Genomic DNA, 17,360 nt, shown 5'->3' on the forward strand with positions numbered 1-17,360 from the left:
TGCCGGCCTATTTCTTCTTCAGCCAGCAAGGCTTTCCTGAAAACCTCTGCAGCCGATAACAGAGCTCTGTTATCGGCTGCAGAGGCCTTCAGGAAAGTCTTGCTGGCCGTAGAAGAAGTTCCTGAAGGCCTCTGACAGCGAAAAGAAGGCTGGGGGCGACGTGCGCGACGGAGGTAAGTCAGTGGCATCCTCCCCCCAGAAAATAAGACCTGGTGCCTTTTTGGGTGGCAAAACAATATAAGTCCTATTTTCATGGAAACAAGGGTACCAGTTGCTCAGTGCCATTGGAAAATCAAACAGTTGCTGAATGACTGATCAATAAGCAAGGACGACCTGTATTACTTTCCCTCACTCCATTTCCAGTTTTATCCCTGCTTATCTTTCTGTCAACTTGTAAAGGCATTCCTATTCCTGTTATAGAGTTGCCATAAACAGAGGGGGAGAGAGGAAACCTGAAGGAGCAGCAGTTTAAAACCAGAAGTAAATTCCAACACTTCTCTTACAAAGATTGTAGCTAAGCTACCAGGTCTTCTGCCCATGAAAATCCTTAATCGGAGAACGTGTTTGATGACACCCAGCCTGTGAATGTGCTTAATTGGAGAATCTGATTTATGACACACCCGGGGGGAGGGGGGAAACAGGGACACAGGTGGCCGTAAATTACGTAGGCCAGAGTTGGCTTCATACAGGTTAATGCCGGACATGTTACTCCTAATAAATCTTTTGATTTCTTTTGAAGCTTGGTTCGAGGCTCATAATTCAATTAGGGCAATCGCCGGAATCCTAACACTTTCTTTTTCTAGAGGAACCATTACTTCATATTTCTCCTTTTTCTCGCTGCTGGAGGGAGGGAGAAGAGTGCTGATGTGTGAGAGTGTGAATTGTGGATGTATGCAGAGTTTGTCTGGATATATGGATATATCAAGTTAGCTTGCTGTTTGGCTGGCCATTTTCATCTGTTAATTGACTTGACATTAATCTTTTTATCTTGGACCTTGTTGAATATGGAGTGGGGAATATGGCTTCTGACTGAGGCATGTATAGAGCCATGTGTCCATATGCGTAGATCGGGTCCCATACTCATATTTATTGGGAGATCATTAGCAGGTTTTACCTGAAGTGAGCATTGTGTAAATAGAGGTAGTCCTCAGCTTACGACCACAATGGAGCCCAAAATTCCTGTCGTGAAGGGAGACATTGGTTAAGTGAGCTTTGCCCCAATTTACACCCTTTGTTGCCGTGGTTGATAAGTGAATCACTGCAGTTGAGAAGTTAGTAACATCTTGATATATGCTGCTAAAGTGTAAGCTGTGTCTAAAGAGGAGGAAAATTTTGGGCTTGTACCATGAAGCACAGTGCAGAGGAATGGAATGGAATGGAATAGAATAGAACAGTCGAACAGAATAGAACAGAGAATAGAATAGAAATAGAATTGGAATGGAATAGGAATAGAATTGGAATGGAATGGAATAGAATAGAAAAAGGAATAGGAATGGAATAGAATAGACTAGGAATAGAATAGAATAGAATAGAATAGAATAGAATAGAATAGAATAAGAAATAGGAATGGAATGGAATAGGAATAGGATAGAATAGAATATGGAATAGAATAGAATAGAATAAGGAATAGAATAGAATAAGGAATAGGAATAGAATAGAAAAACGAATAGGAATGGAATAGAACAGAATAAAGAAATAGGAATGGAATAGGAATAGAATAGAATTAGGAATAGGAATAGAATATGGAATAGAATAGAATAAGGAATGGAATGGAATAGACTAGACTAGGAAGAGAAGAGAACAGAAGAGAAAAGAATAATGAATAGGAATGGAATAGAATAGAATATGGAATAGAATAGAATAAAATAAAATAAGGAATAGGAATGGAATAGAATTAGGAATAGAATATGGAATAGAATAGAATAGAATAAGGAATGGAATGGAATAGACTAGACTAGGAACAGAAGAGAAAAGAATAATGAATAGGAATGGAATAGAATAGAATATGGAATAGAATAGAATAAAATAAGGAATAGGAATGGAATAGGAATAGAATAGAAAAAGGAATAGGAATGGAATGGACTAGACTAGACGACTAGGAACAGAAGAGAAGAGAACAAGAGAAGAGAATAAAGAATAGGAATGGAATAGAACAGACTAGGAATAGAATAGGTTGGAAGAGACCTTGGAGGTCTTCTAGTCCAACCCCATGCTCTGGCAGAAAACTACTTCAGACAAATGGTCATCCAATCTCTCCTTTAAAACTTCATCCAGTGTTGGAGCATCCACAACTTCCGGAGGCAAGTTGCTCCACTGAATAATTGTTCTCACTGTCACGAAATTTCTCTCCTTGATCAATTTCTATCCGTTGCTTCTCGTCTTGCTTTCTGGTGCTTTGGAGAATTCGCTCGTCTGCCTCTTGTGCTAAACCGAAATATGTTGCTCAGCTCTTTCAAACGTGAATTCGACGTCCTCTGAAACAGAGCCAAGCCTAAAGCAAACCGCGGCTTCGCTTTACATCGGGTTACTGCAAGCAAGCCACCACTAAACTGCGACCTCCTGCAAAAAGAGCCTCCCCCGCCCCTGCCTTCAACCCAGGACAGCCTGCACCAAAGAGCCCGGAGGACCCCCGCGCCAGCACCGTCAAGAGAAATCCCCGGCCCGAGCATGCCCCTTCTAGGAAGCAACTGTCTCTCTCTCTCCCTTTAACCCTTTCTTGGAAGACCAGGGAGTTGAGTGGGGCGGGGGGAGGCTGGCGGGCTTGCGAGGCCGCTGCGTCTTGCATCGCTTTAGGAGCGCGGATCCTTCTGCTGGCGCGGCTGGCTTTGGAGATCGAGTGCAGGATTGCCGGGTAAGGATGGAGTTTGCGCTCCCTTCCTTGCCCCTCTGGATGCCAGGCGAAGCAGCTTTCCTTTTTTTTTTTTTTTTTGCAACCCCGCCTTTGCAATTCTGCCTTGCTTGCAGCCCTTAGAGCAAAAAAAAAAAAAAGTGCTCTAGGATGGGATGCTTTTGTCCTGGAAAACCCGGGCAGGAAGGGTTGAGGGGGAACGGGGCGGGGTGGAGGTGGGCAAGGAGATCCAGGGAGCAAAGGCAGACTTGGCCCAGCTTCGCTCAGCTGTTTCCCTGCAGATCCTCCACTGGCTTCGGTCTGCGGCTAAATCTGCAGCAGAACAGAATAACAAAGAGTTTGGAAGGAAGGGACCTTGGAGATCTTCTAGTCCAGCCCAGAGGTGGTATTCAGCAGGTTCTGACCAGTTCTGGAGAACTGGTAGTGGAAATTTTGAGTAGTTCAGAGAACCAGTAGCAGAAATTTTGAGTATCTCTGAATACCACCTCTGACTGGCCCCGCCCCCATCTATTCTCTGCCTTCCGAGTCCCAGCTGATTGGCTGGCTCTTCTTTTGTTGCCCTGCATAGGAGAATGGAGCTGGAAAACAGGCTAGTGGGGTGCGGAAGGAATGGGATTTTACAGTAACCTTCCCCCAGAAGTGGAGTGGGGATGGATCCTTCCCCAGGGGTGGGATTCAAAAATTTTAACAACCAGTTATGTGGGTGTGGCTTAGGTAGTGGGAGTGGCTTGGTGGTCATGTGACTGGGTGGGCATGGCTTGGTGGTCATATTATTGGCGGGGTGTGGCCAACTCAATATCACTCACATTGAGGCACGCATCTCCTCGCCTGGCCTCTCAGGACTGTGGGGATGCTGCAACAGTCGTAAGTGTGAAAAATGGTCATAAGTCACTTTTTTCAGTGTAACTTTGAATGGTCACTCCACACAAGCAAAGTACCAGCAAAGGAGGGGAAAAAAACTTCAGAGAAGTTCCTGAGATAGGAAGTCAGGTCCTGCCAAGAATGTAATAAGGGTTAATGGAGAGGCAGTTTCTGTAAGCAACACCAGAATGTTTCCTTCCTGCCTTCCTTACAGGATTAGGCCAGTAATTTCTTCTAACAACCGGTTCTCTGAACTGCTTAGAATGTTAACAACCGGTTCTAGCAAATAGGTGCGAACTGGTAGAATCCCACCCCTGTCCTTCCCCTGCCATGCCCACCAAGCCACACCCACAGAACCGGTAGTAAAAAAATTTGAATCCCACCACTGGTCCAGCTCCCTGCTCCGGTAGGAAGGTCTACGGTACCATTTCAGACTAATGGTTGTCCAGTCTCTTCTTAAAAACTTCCATTTTGGAAGATGTCTCTGGAGATTCTCAGTCATCCAGGTCATGGCTGTCCCAAAGGGGCTTTTTCAAGAGACATTGGGACCTTCTGGTTTTTCTCTGAAGACGTTTAGCTTAGTTTTAGTTTACTTTATTCTCATTGCACATCTACAACGAAATCTAACACCATCTTCAGTGCACATCAGGAACATGAAAATAAACACAAACACACATCCTTCACCCTCCACACATTGAATTGAAAACTCCCAACACCGCACCAACACTGCACTATACAGCAGATTTCAAAAGAGCTACTGCTCTGGGATAGAAGCTGTTTTTCAGCCTATTTGTCCTTGTTTTTATTATCCTGTACCGTCTGGCAGATGGTTAATAGTTCAAAAAAAGGGTTCCCAAGATGAGATGGATCTTTGAGAATGTCTTGAACTTTCTTCAGGCAGCGGGAGCTATAAAGCTCTTCCAGAGAGGGGAGAGGGCAACCAAGGATCCTCTGGGCAATGACGTTAGCCTCTGGAGTGCTTTCCTATCTGCCACTGTGCAATTGGCAAACCATACAGAGATGCAGTAAGTTAAAATACTCTCTATGGTGCAGCGGTAGAAGATCACCAGCAGTTTTCATTCAGTTGTTGTTTCCTGAGAAGTCTCAGGTAGTGTAATCTCTGCTGGGCCCTTTTGACCAGGGCTGCAATGTGGGCACCCCAGGTCAGGTCCTCTTTTCTGGTAACACCCAGAAACTTAAAACTGGCCACTTGCTCCAGTCGGTCTCCATTGATAAGCAAGGGCTGGATGTTTGATCTGTTCCTTCTATAATCCACTATAAGCTCCTTGTTCTTATTGGTGTTGAGGACCAAGTTATTGTCTCCATACCACGAAACCAACCGATCCACCTCATCTCAGTAGGCAGACTCATTCCCCGGAGATAAGTCCCACCACTGTTGTATCATCTGCAAATTTAGCAATAGTATTACTAGCGTGAGTGGGAATGCAAGTCGTGCACATAAAGAGTATAGAGTAAGGAACTCAACACGTAACCCTGTGGTGTACCAGTGTTAAATTACCTAGTCTGACCCTCTGTGAGTGGCCAGACAGGAAATCCATAATCCAAAGGCGGTTTCTTTGAAGGCAGAGCTGAAGAGGCTTCTTGGATGAGAAGCGAAATGTCTTCAAATAAAAACAACAACCAGAAAGTCCAGTTGTCTCTTGAAAAAAGCACCTTTGGGACTTCCAGTGTTCTGGAGGCAAATTGTTCCACTGATTAATTGTTCTAACCGTCAGGACATTTCTCCTTAGTTCTAAGTTGCTTCTCTCCTTGATTAGTTTCCACCCGTTGCTTCTTGTCCTGCCTTCAGGTGCTTTGGAGAATAGCTTGACTCCCTCTTCTTTCTGGCAGCCCCTGAGATATTGGAACACTGCTATTGTGTCACCTCTAGTTGTGTGTAAAGTTTCCAGTTTTCCAGGAAGAAAAAAATTCCCAAGATGGCGCAGGGGAGTTTTTCCTGCCATCCTGCTCCTATCAATGAAACATACTTTGCAGAATGGGGAAGTCCTTTGAAATTGACCAGAACGGCATTTGAGCACAGAAGGAAAACAGACACACAACAACACACAGCGAGGAAAGGAGAAGAAAGAGACCCCAGGGTTGTATTGAACAAGACAGGTGGAAAATTCATGGAAAAAAACAATCAATACATCCTGGAAGGGGAAACTACCAGTGGGGTCCTAGGTACTCCTTCTTTCATGGAAACCTCTTCCCAAGAAGCTGACGGGCCCCGAGAACTTTGTAGCCGACTCCACCATGTTTACCGGCGGCGGCTAAAGTTAGAAAAGCACACGAAGGCTCAGATATTGGATCTTCTGGTCCTGGAGCAGTTCCTGACTGTCCTTCCTCCGGAGATGACAAGCTGGGTCCAGGAGTGCGGAGCAAAGACCTGTTCCCAAGCGGTGGCCCTGGCCGAAGGCTTTCTCTTGAGCCAAGCAGAAGAGGAGAAACTGAGGGTAAGACAGGATCATTCCAAAAAAATAATAATAATTCAGTTGCGGGATATAAAGTTACACAATTTTTAAACGCTTCCCTCTTCCATTAATATTAGGAGGAGGAGATGTAATTTTCACTTTAGATATTCCGTTGTCTGTTTTTGAATCTTTCTGGGGATGGGATGGAATGGAATGGAATAGAATAGAATAGAACAGAGGATAGGATAGGATTATATACCCTGTTTCTCCAACAATACGGCCTCCCCCAATAGGAAGTCCCAGCATGTTTTATAGGCACGAAATGAAATTAAGCCCCTCCCCCCAAAATTAAGGCCTATATTAAAACATGCGAAATGGGGGGAATGGTGGGGGGGCTTGCCATTAGGAAGTACTTTTGTTGCACACCCAGATATGGTGCTGCCTACGTTGACCCCGATATGAAGTGCCCCACCAACGCCGAGGTCAACATCCAAGCCGTCGCCGCCCGCCCGAAGATGCAAAGAGGGGGGGAATTAAGTCACCCCTGAAAAGACGGCCTAGCCATTTTTTTCGGGGCTCAAAAGAAAATAAGACCCGGCCTTATTATATGAGAAACATGGTAGGATAGGATAGAAAATAGAACAGAACAGAACAAAATAGAGGATAGGATAGGGTTATATAGGATAGAACATAGGATAGAATAGAATTTCTTGAGTGTCCAGTCACACTTGGCCAATAAAGAATTCTATTCTCTTCTAGAATAGAACAAAATAGAGGAGAGGATAGGGTTATATAGGATAGAATATAGGATAGGATAGAATAGAGTAGAATTCCTTGTGTGTCCAATCACACTTGGCCAATAAAGAATTAGAACTAAAATAGAGGATAGGATAGAATATAGGATAGGATAGGATAGAAAATAGAACAGAACAAAATAGAACAAAATAGAGGATAGGATAGGATTATATAGGATAGGATATAGGATAGGATAGAGTAGAATTCCTTGTGTGTCCAATCACACTTGGCCAATAAAGAATTAGAACAAAATAGACGATAGGATAGAATATAGGATAGGATAGAAAATAGAATAGAATAAAATAGAACAGAACAGAACAGAAAATAGGATAGGATAGGATAGGATAGGATAAAATAGGTTAGAAAATAGAACAGAACAGAACAAAATAGAGGATAGGATAGGATTATATAGGATAGAATATAGGATAGAATAGAATTCCTTGTGTGTCCAATCACACTTGGCCAATAAAGAATTAGAACAAAATAGACGATAGGATAGAATATAGGATAGGATAGAAAATAGAATAGAATAAAATAGAATAAAATAGAATAGAATATAGGATAGGATAGGATAGGAAATAGAAAAGAATAGAATAAACTCCCTACTTTTTTACTATTTCAGGGTCAGGAGCCCTTTGTTGAGATGGCCATTGAAAACTCTATTAAATATCTTCCTCAGGAGCTGGTCTTTGGTGAGATCTTCCAGGAGAAACCATTTCTGGACCCGTCTTCAGGTAAAGAACAGTCCTGAAGAGTCTGTACTGAGCTTGTTTTTCCAAGAATACAGGTAGTCTCCGACTTACAACAGTTCATTTAGCAACCGTTCGAAGTTACATCACTGAAAAAAGGTGACATGACTGTTTTTCACATTTACGGCCGTTGCAGCATCCCCAGGGTCACATGAACAAAATTTGGATGCTGGGCAACTGACTCATCTTTATCACGGCTGTAGTGTCCCCGTGGTCATGTGATCCCCTTTTGCGACCTTCTGACAAGCAAAATCAATGGCGGGAGGCAGATTCACTTTGCAGCCGTGTTACTAGCTTGACAGCTGCAGCAATTCACTTAACAGCTGTGACAAAGAAAGGTCGTAAAATGGGGAAGAGCTCACTTAACAAATGTCTCACTCAGCAACGGAAATTTTGGGCACAATTGTCATAAGTCAGAGTGTTTGCAACGTGATTACTATTGTGAGACAATCCAGGAGCACAACACAGCACAGAGAGGCTTTGTCTTTTAATAGTGGTTTATATACAAGACAGCTGTATACATACATATACATGGTAGGTAAATACCTTGCAAGCAATCAGTCTTTTTTACTCTGCACGGAGAACCAAAATGGAGAGAGAACACAAGGAGGGAGAGATACGCCCTCTTATGGCCTCACATATATATAGACAGCTTCTTAAAGTGGCAAAACCCTGTGGGACCCATCCTCGGTCTTAAAGCGGCAATAACCATGCAGATTCATCCTCATAGCATCAGCCTTACCACAGCTGGTCAGCTATTAAATCTCAATACCTTGACATTGTTTTTAGAAATAATGAAGTTGCTGAGCATATTCAACACACCTTCCTCCTCCTATTTTCCCTACAACAAAACCCTGTGAGGTGGGTTGGGGTGAGAGAGAGTAATGAACCCGAAGTCACCCAGCTGGCTTTCATGGCTAAGCCAGGACTAGAATTCACGGTTTCTAACCTGGCACCTTAACCACTCAAATCAGACAGATTTTGTGATAGATGTTTTGAAAACACGTAAATTACTCTTTGTAATCTCTTTCTCAGCAAATGGAACAGCAGTGATGCTACCTGTGGAAACTTCTCTTCTCTGTGGTGGAACAGAAGCAGTGGTTGTCCTTCCCACTCAGGTAGGAGTAAGATCTCCAAATACCGATGTGATTTCTTCATAATGAATCCTATTCCATTCCTCCATTCCCGGTGCCCTCTCGAGGGGTGGGCTTCTGGGGGTTCTCAGGGGTTCGGGAGAACCCCGAGCTAAGACTTTATGCCCTATGGCACGCATGCTGAAAGTGTCATGCAGAGCCACTTCTGCCAGCATGCGAGAAGTCGCTCGGAAGAGCCCCACTCCACATGCGCGCGCGCCCCCACCAGCCAGCTGATTGTTGGGTATCTGCCACGCATGCGCAGAGGTATGCAGCGTGCAGGAGGGTCGCACGCACATGCGCAGAGGTTCATGGTGCTCGCACAGGAGGGGCGTGTGTGCATGCGCAGGGAGCAGGGGAAGCCGCACACGCATTGATTCATGGGTGCAGGCATGCGTATGTGCATCCGCATGCACTTTTGGCATGCAACATGGAAAAGGTTCGCCATCACGGCTCTATGCGGTTTGGAGAACCCCAAAATCTCACTCCTGGCTGGCCCTGCCCACCCCGCCCTTCCCTCCCCAGGAGTCCCCATGTGGATGCAGGTAAGTGCAGGGTGCGCACGGAGCCTCGGGTAGGGTGAAAAACAGGCCTCCCAGAAGTTCTGGAAGGCCAGAAATGGGCCTGTTTCTGGCTCCCAGAGAGCCTCTGGTGCCCGGAGGAAGCCATTTTCGCCCCCATGGAGGCTCAAGGAAAGCCTCTGGAGCCCAGGGAGAGAAAAATGCTCCCCTCCATCGTAGTGCAGGAGGCCGACTAGGCCACACACCCACCATGGCCACTCCCACCCAGCAACCGGGCAGAGAATGTTTTGCTAAATTTTTTGAAGACCACCCCTGGCCATCTTCTTTATTTTATTAGTTCCCTCTAGCTTGCTTTTTGGATCATGAGAAGCTTCCGGTATTCTGATGGGAACTCTGCAGATGTTATGTCATCTGCAGAGTTACGGCGCTCATGTTGTTATTTGGAAGATGTCTTTCAACAACTTTGTGTAGGTGTTCAGTGGAGTTTGTTGATTAGTTCCCTTGGCCAAACGGAGCTCTCTGACCAATTCATTGAAGAAGCTACTTTCTAGATCAAGGGTGCCCAACCCATCACTCCATGGGCCGGCACCAGGCTGCAGCATACTGGCAACCGGGCCATGCAACTAAGCGAAGTCTCGTACGTGGGATGCAGGAAGCACTGTTGTGGTTCGCTGGCAGCAGGTGCAGACGGCAGCAGAATCGGACAGTGGGGAAGAACGGGGACCAGTCAGGGAGTCTGGAGAGGACGTGGACAAGTGTCCTGCGTCCGATGCAGAGATGGGGCCAGGATCATCTGGGAGTGGAGTGTAGCCTTCAGAGTCTGGCAGCAGCGAGGCAGAGAGGACCCAGGGGAGCCTGTTCCCAGTGTGCATGTGCACAGAGCTGCTAGAAGGCGAGAGCAGCTGAAACAAAAGGGGCAACTCAGGAGTAAGGCTGGGAGGTGATTGCCCCTCCCATAAGTTATAAAGGTCAGGCCAAGAAGACGAAAACTTTGCAGGAAGCAAAGTCGTTTGCTCGGTTCAAAGTCATTCTTGAAACTCTTTGTACTTTGGTTGGTTTTTTTTTGTACTTCGATTGGTTTCTTTTCTAGTTCATTGGATACTTCTGTTTTTGGCAGCCCTTCATAGAACTGAAAGGTGCGTGCTTATCTCGGAGGACTGTTTGAGCTTAACTCCGCCTGGGAATGAAAGCAATTGTTGCAATAAAATAAGTCTTGTTTTTAAAAGAACTATGTGCTTAATTATGGTTTAGGAAGCTTAAGTCAGAACAAGCACACGAAATCATGCCGCCTCTGGTCCACAGAAAAAACTTTCTCCACGGAGCCCGTCCCTGGTGCCCAAAAGGTTGTGGGCCACCGTTGTAGATACAGAAGAGTCCTGATCCAAAGGTCTTGCCATCAGTTGATTCCTAAGCAATGCAGCCACAAAACGGGTTTGAAGGTTCTGCAGAATCATTGGTGTGGGTTGTTGTCATTCTTCCATTAAGAAAGACAACTTGTAATATTCCTGAAACAATGAATTAATTGGGAACATTTTCTTTCTCTGTTAGGAAGCCGTAACCTTTGACGATGTAGCTGTGCTTTTCTCTGAGGGGGAATGGGCTCTGCTGAATTTCAGCCAAAAATCTCTATACAAGGAAGTGATGCTGGAAAATGCAAGCAATGTGGTCGCCTTAGGTAAGGAATTGACTTTCCTCTGGGCTCACATAGGATTGGAACAGATTACAGCACGTAGATTTAAAACCAGAGATATTTTTATTGGGGATTTTACCTGAAGGTTACAATAAAAAAATAACATATCTGATTATTAGTGTTCTAACTGCAGCCAGAATTGTATTTGCTCAAAATTGGAAAAATGAGAAAATTCCAGCGGAGGAGGAAGCGATTAAGAAAATAATGGAATGTGTAGAAATAAGTAGATTAACATTAGCAATTAGAGAGCAAGAAGAAAAAGAATATTTTAAGATATGGGATTTATTTTACCAATGGTTAGATAGAAAAGTAAGAAATTGAAGCACAATGTAACAGTAATGACATATTATAATTATTAATAATTATTTTTTATAATTATCATAATTATATAATAATTATTTTTGAAGAAGCTATATTAGGAATACAATCCAGTAAGAATTGAGATTTGCTCTTGGAATTGAAATTAAAATTTTAGTGATAGTATAATAATGATATAGCATGATATGGAAAGTTGATTAATACAATATGAATATAAAGTTAAGAGGAAAAGATTACAGATATTGTGCACATGATATATGTACCAAACCGACGCTGTACAATTGAAAGAAGGTTTTATTTGTTGTTTTGTATGTTATAAAAAATAAAAAAACTTTTTAAACACACACCCACACCCAAAAGGAACATATTATATACTCAAAAGTAACCAGCAGATATCTTTATTAAAGGAAATTCCCATTTAATATTTTTCTCTCTATGGAAGAGGAAAGTATTCATACGTTTATTGCTTGTGAAGGTAAAGGTTCCCCTTGGACATACATGCTAATTGTTTCTGGCTCTAGGGGGTGGTGCTCATCTCCATTACAAAGCTGAAGAGCCAGCGCTGTCCAAAGACGTCTCCGTGGTCATTTGGCCGGCATGACTAAATGATGCATGGAACGCTGTTTGCTTCCCACCAAAGTAGTCCCTATTTTTCTACTTGCATTTTTTACATGCTTTTGAACTGCTAGGTTGGCAGAAGCTGGGACAAGTAAGGGGAGCTCACATCATTACGTGGTGCTAGGGACTCGAACTGCCGACCTTTCTGATCGACAAGCTCAGCATCTTAGCCACTGAGCCAATTGCGTCCCCAGTTATTATTTCTTGTAGGAAGAGCTAAAACCTTCATTCCATTTCTATAGAGATATCGTACATTTGTATCTTAACCGTGAAATTTTTTCTTCTTTCATTTTGTTTCCAGCAGGTGATGGACAACAGACTGAGAGTTACACAAAGCAACCTTCAAAATCAGTGGAAACTGAAATCAGGAGAAAGATATTTGGAAATCTGTGGGGACCACAAAGGCCCAAGGAAACCCAGTTAAACAGAGACATGGAAAAATCTCTCCTCTCACCGCATGCGTGCGAGGACGACGATAAAAAGTATAGTTCGAACCTTCCTCTTACTTTACACCAGGATTTTGAGCTTAGAGAGAAAAGACATGAATGCACCGAGTGTGGGAAAAGCTTCAGCAAGAACAGCAATCTGAACGCTCATAAAAGGACCCACATGGTAGAAAAACCGTATCAGTGCACAGAATGTGGGAAAAGCTTCCGCAGGAATAATAATCTTACCTCCCACAAAAGGATCCATTCTGGGGAGAAACCGTATCAATGCACGGAGTGCGGGAAGAGCTTTCGCAAAAACAGTCACCTCACATCTCATAAAACCATCCACACTGGGCTGAAGCCATATAAGTGCGCCGAGTGTGGAAAGAGCTTCAGCATGAACAGTTACCTTACTTCCCATAAAAGGATCCACACTGGGGAAAAACCCTACCAATGCATGGAGTGCGGGAAAAGCTTCAACGGCTTGACTTCCTTTACCACACATAAAAGGCTCCACTCGGGCGAAAAACCGTACAAATGCACAGAGTGTGGAAAGAGTTGCAACACCAGCAGCGATCTTACTTACCACAAAAGGATCCATTCCGGGGAGAAGCCGTACAAATGCCCGGAGTGTGGAAAAACCTTCCGTATTAGCTCATCCCTTACTTGCCATAGAAGGATCCATACAGGGGAGAAACCATATCAGTGTCCGGAATGTGGAAAGCGCTTCATAATGAGTTCTTCCCTTACGTGCCACAGAAGGACCCACACAGGGGAGAAACCATACAAATGTTCAGAGTGTGGAAAAAGTTTCAGTCAGAATGGTCACCTTACTTCTCATAAGAGGATTCACGCAGGGGAAAAAGTCCCGTAGCGAAAGGTCTTCTGTTACTCCGATTCCCTTACGCCCAATCAAGGGATGCATTATGTGTGGGAAACAGAATCAGTTTTCCTTCTTATAAAAGATCAGTATGGGGCGGTGGTGTGTTTCAAAAAAAAAATTCCTACCAGTTCGAAGCTTGCTTCATGTGCACGCTTCACGGGGGCATGCGCCAATCATGCACTTTTCACGTGCATGCACAATGATCAAACAAGAAAAAAAACCTGCCTCTGCCTCCCAGCAATTTGCCTCCTTGCAGCAAACAACAACCTGTTTCAGTTTCAGCAAAGCCTGATTAGCACAAACAGCTGATTGTCGGATGGATCTGCCTCCCGGCGATCAGCTGTTTCAGGCTGCAGGTGTTGCCACATCCTATTGCCGCCTCCGCATGCCCCATTTTTGGGAGGGATCGGAATGGGCAAAACTGAGGCGCATTGAGGCCAAAAATGGGATGCAGTGAGGCGGCAAAAAAAAATGGGATTGCGCAGAGGCGGCAATAGGCGATGGCAATCCCTGAAACAGCTGATCGCCGGGAGGCTGATCCAGCCAACAATCAGCTGCTTGTACTGAAATTGAAACTGAAACTGGCTGTTTGCTGCAAGGAGAAAAGTTGCTGGGAGGCAGAGGCCAAAGGGGGGCCGTCGGGTGGTTGGGGCAGTCCAAATTTTCCCTACCAGTTCACCGAACCAGTCAAAATTTTCCCTACCAGTCTGCAAGGACTGGTCAGAACTGGCTAAATACCATCCCTGGTATGGGGGAACCCCCATAGATCTTCTTGTCTATGGAGATTCTTAGTCATCTAGGTTATGGTTGTACCAAAGGTGCTTTTTTTCCAGAGGCAACCGGACTCTCTGTTTTTTCTTTGACGGCGTTTCACTTCTCCAAGTTGGATGTTTCTCTGTGTCATCAGCTTGACCTGAGTAGTGCCAATAGGTGAGGAGCTTTCTTGGAAGTGCTGAAAGGACTGTGTTGTAGCAACATAGACAAAAAAATCTAAGTGGCCTCAATGACTCTTTAAAAGGATACAAATGACCAGCTGTCTGCAAAGAGCATAAATCTTTACATTCCCCTCCATCCAGTCTGGAAACAAAGCTGGAAAAAAAATGGTTACTGTTCGGTACATACAGGACGGTTGCATTGGATTAGGAAATAAATTGTTTTATTGCTGATCATAGTTCAATATGTATTACATTCTATTGTTTCGTGCACACCTGTAAGTGGCTATGAAATAAAAATAGATATTCGTGCCAGCCGATTCAAGTCTTACGGATTTGTGCAAGATGCTAAGCCAAATATCTATATATTACGAAGGTTTGTGTAGATTCAGCCACACTGTCAACTAAAAAATACTCCTTTGGTCTTTTTAGTTGCCAGTAGAAAGGGAGTGGGGGGGAAAGCAGTGCATTCCTTAAATGCCTCAGATAATTGCCTTGGCAGCCCAAAGCTATAGGCATGCAAGAATATTACTAGAGAGCATGATTGATGACTCTTGGCTATGGAAGTGTCCCATTGGAGAATATACATCCAGGGAGTGGGAGGAAGACCAGGGTCAAGAATGAAATGAATGATGTGTCTTAGAGCTGGCTGCACCCAGCTAATGCCGACTTGGTCACTCCTAATAATTCATTTTTTTCCTCTGAGAGGTGCGGCTAGAGACTTACGATTGAATGGAGGTAGATTTGTTGGAGCCCTGACACGCACACACTGTTCAAGTATTGCAGCGTAAATTCAGTGCCAGAAAAGTAAGCACAGATGGCTGAGGCTTCATTTAACTTCTTTAGAAACATATAAAGTAAATTTTACAATGCCAAGTTGTAGATTTCTCCAAGCTCCCAAGAACAGAAGCAAATATGTTACAGGTTCCAAGCAGAGCAGCAACTCAACTTCAGCTCAGAAACAGACATCGGTTTCACTTTAGTTCAGCAGGCAAGGGGAGAAGCAGTTTCATTTTCAATAGACAGACTCAGAGTTTTAACACAGCTTCAGAGCTGCAGAGTTTAATATAGAGTGGGGTGGGCAAACTACAGCCCGCGGGCCGCATCTGGCCCGTTGGTCTGTCCAATCCGGCCCGCCCCTGAAAAAAAATCACTGGGCGTGGCGTATGGCCCTGCGCCGCGTGGCCCCCAAAGCTGCAAAATGGTGCGGAGCGCTCTCGGGGTAGGAAAGAAAGGAAGAACTTTGCAAAGGCCTCGGCTGGGAGTTCAAAATCACCTTTGAGTGCGATCTCCGATGGTGAGTCCCCGCCGATCCCCCTTTTTATTCCGGGGATTCCAGGCTTAAACTTTGCAAAGGCAAAGTTTGCAGGCGGGAGCGTCTTCCCGCCGAGGAGCGGGAAGGGTTCCACCTGGCGGGCGGGCTGGTTGGAGGAGGCAACCTGGCAGCACTCCGGGCTTCCCCTCCGCCGTGCGGCTCGGGGCCAGGCGCGAGCACCTGCGAGTTGAAAGGAAGCCGAAAGTTGCCGGGAAGTTACTCGGGTTTCCAGAGCTTCCAGGCTTAAACTTTGCACAGGCAAAGTTTGCAGGCGGGAGCCTCTTCCTGCCGAGGAGCGGGAAGGGTTCTGCCCGGCGGGCGGGCGGGCTGCTTGGAGCCACCTAAAGCTAGGCTGCTGCTGGCGGAGCCTTGCCCTGCCTTGGTGCCCCGTTTCCCGGCTCGGTGGTCCTGCTCGGGCGGCACTTTAAAAGCCCTCCTCCTCGTGTATGTGCCCGACGAGCCGCTCACCATGATGGCGGCTCCCAGCACCCGACCAACTTTCCAGCAACTTGCGGCGTCCTTTTTCCTCGCGGGCGCTCGCGCCAGGCCCCAAGCCGCACCGTGGAGTGGAAGCCCGGAGTGCTGCCAGGTTGCCTCTTCCAACCAGCCCGCCCGCCTGCCCGCTGGGTGGAACCCTTCCCGCTCCTCAGCAGGAAGATGCTCCCGCCTGCAAACTTTGCCTGTGCAAAGTTTAAGCCTGGAAGCCCCAGAAACACAAGCAACTTCCCAGCAACTTGCGGCTTCCTTTTTCCTCGTGGGCACTCGCACCTGGCCCCGAGCCGCGTGGCAGAGGGGAAGCCCGGCGGGCGGGCGGGCGGGCTGCTTGGAGGAGGCGACACGGCAGCGCTCCGGGCTTCCCCTCCGCCGTGCGGCTCGGGGCCAGGCGCGAGCACCTGTGAGTTGAAAGGAAGCCGAAAGTTGCCAGTAAGTTGCTCGGGTTTCCAGGCTTAAACTTTGGACAGGCAAAGTTTGCAGGTGGGAGCGTCTTCCCGCTGAGGAGCGGGAAGGGTTCCATCCGACGGACGGGCGGGCTGCTTGGAGGAGGCGACCCGGCAGCGCTCTGGGCTTCCCCTCTGCCGCATGGCTCGGAGCCAGGTGTGAGCGCCCAGAGGAAAAAGCAAGCCACAAGTTGCTGGGAAGTTGGTCGGGTGCTGGGAGCCACCGTCGTGGTGAGCAGCTCGTCGGGCGCATACGTGAGGAGGAGGGCTTTTAAAGTGCTGCCCGAGCAGGACCACCGAGCCGGGAAACGGAGCACCAAGGCAGGGCAAGGCTCCACCAGCAGCAGCCTAGCTTTAGGTGGGCTTGGATGCCCCTGAGCGCGGTTTGCTGTTTGTTGTCTCCTGGGACTCACATTTGGAAAGCGTGGAAAGTAGTAGCAGGAGCAGCCGCAGTGTTATTTTTCTCTTTATATAATATATATTATATATATATATATATATATAATATATATTATAAAGGGCCCATTATAAAATGCAGCAAATTATATATAAGAATATTATATATATATATATATATATATATATATATATATATATATATATATTTTCTGAGGTTCTCATGGTATTTGTATGTGGATCTTTGGTTGTTCGGGTTTTCTCCCGTGTAAGATTCAAAGTATCTAGGCAACGTTTCAATGAAGTCTCATTCATCATCTTCAGGCTTCTGTCTTCGGCTCTGTGCTTCTCAGAGTGATGTGAGATTGCAGCTGCTTCTTCCTTTTAACTGCTAGTGGGGGTGGGACTTGATTGGGTGGGGGCTTGGCTGTGTTCTGATTGGGTGGGGGTGTTTCTGGCGGAGTTTGGGGGAGAGAAAGAAAGACTTCTGCTGCTTCTGCTGCTTTCCTTGCATGAAGCCA

The 17,360-nt window shown here is 45.8% G+C and overlaps 2 protein-coding genes across 2 annotated transcripts in view; one reads left to right on the forward strand and one right to left on the reverse strand.

Moving 5' to 3' along the window:
- The window catches only part of LOC113451234 (uncharacterized), a 58,349-nt gene extending 43,844 nt beyond the window's left edge, over window positions 1-14,505 (forward strand). Inside the window, exons 14-19 of the mRNA XM_087927648.1 lie at window positions 2,794-2,851; window positions 5,611-6,165; window positions 7,541-7,652; window positions 8,703-8,785; window positions 10,870-10,996; window positions 12,249-14,505. Coding sequence (XP_087783774.1) covers window positions 2,794-2,851; window positions 5,611-6,165; window positions 7,541-7,652; window positions 8,703-8,785; window positions 10,870-10,996; window positions 12,249-13,249 — 1,936 coding nt within the window. The 3' untranslated portion in view covers window positions 13,250-14,505. The remainder of the gene's footprint in view (window positions 1-2,793; window positions 2,852-5,610; window positions 6,166-7,540; window positions 7,653-8,702; window positions 8,786-10,869; window positions 10,997-12,248) is intronic.
- LOC113451238 (uncharacterized) overlaps window positions 1-17,360 on the reverse strand; it is a 176,876-nt gene that overhangs the window by 134,976 nt on the left and 24,540 nt on the right. The gene's annotated exons all lie outside the window — the stretch shown is intronic.

This window comes from Pseudonaja textilis, chromosome 2 (assembly GCF_049901715.1).
Source record: "Pseudonaja textilis isolate UNSWEBS1 chromosome 2, rPseTex1.2, whole genome shotgun sequence".
Lineage (NCBI taxonomy): Eukaryota > Metazoa > Chordata > Lepidosauria > Squamata > Elapidae > Pseudonaja > Pseudonaja textilis.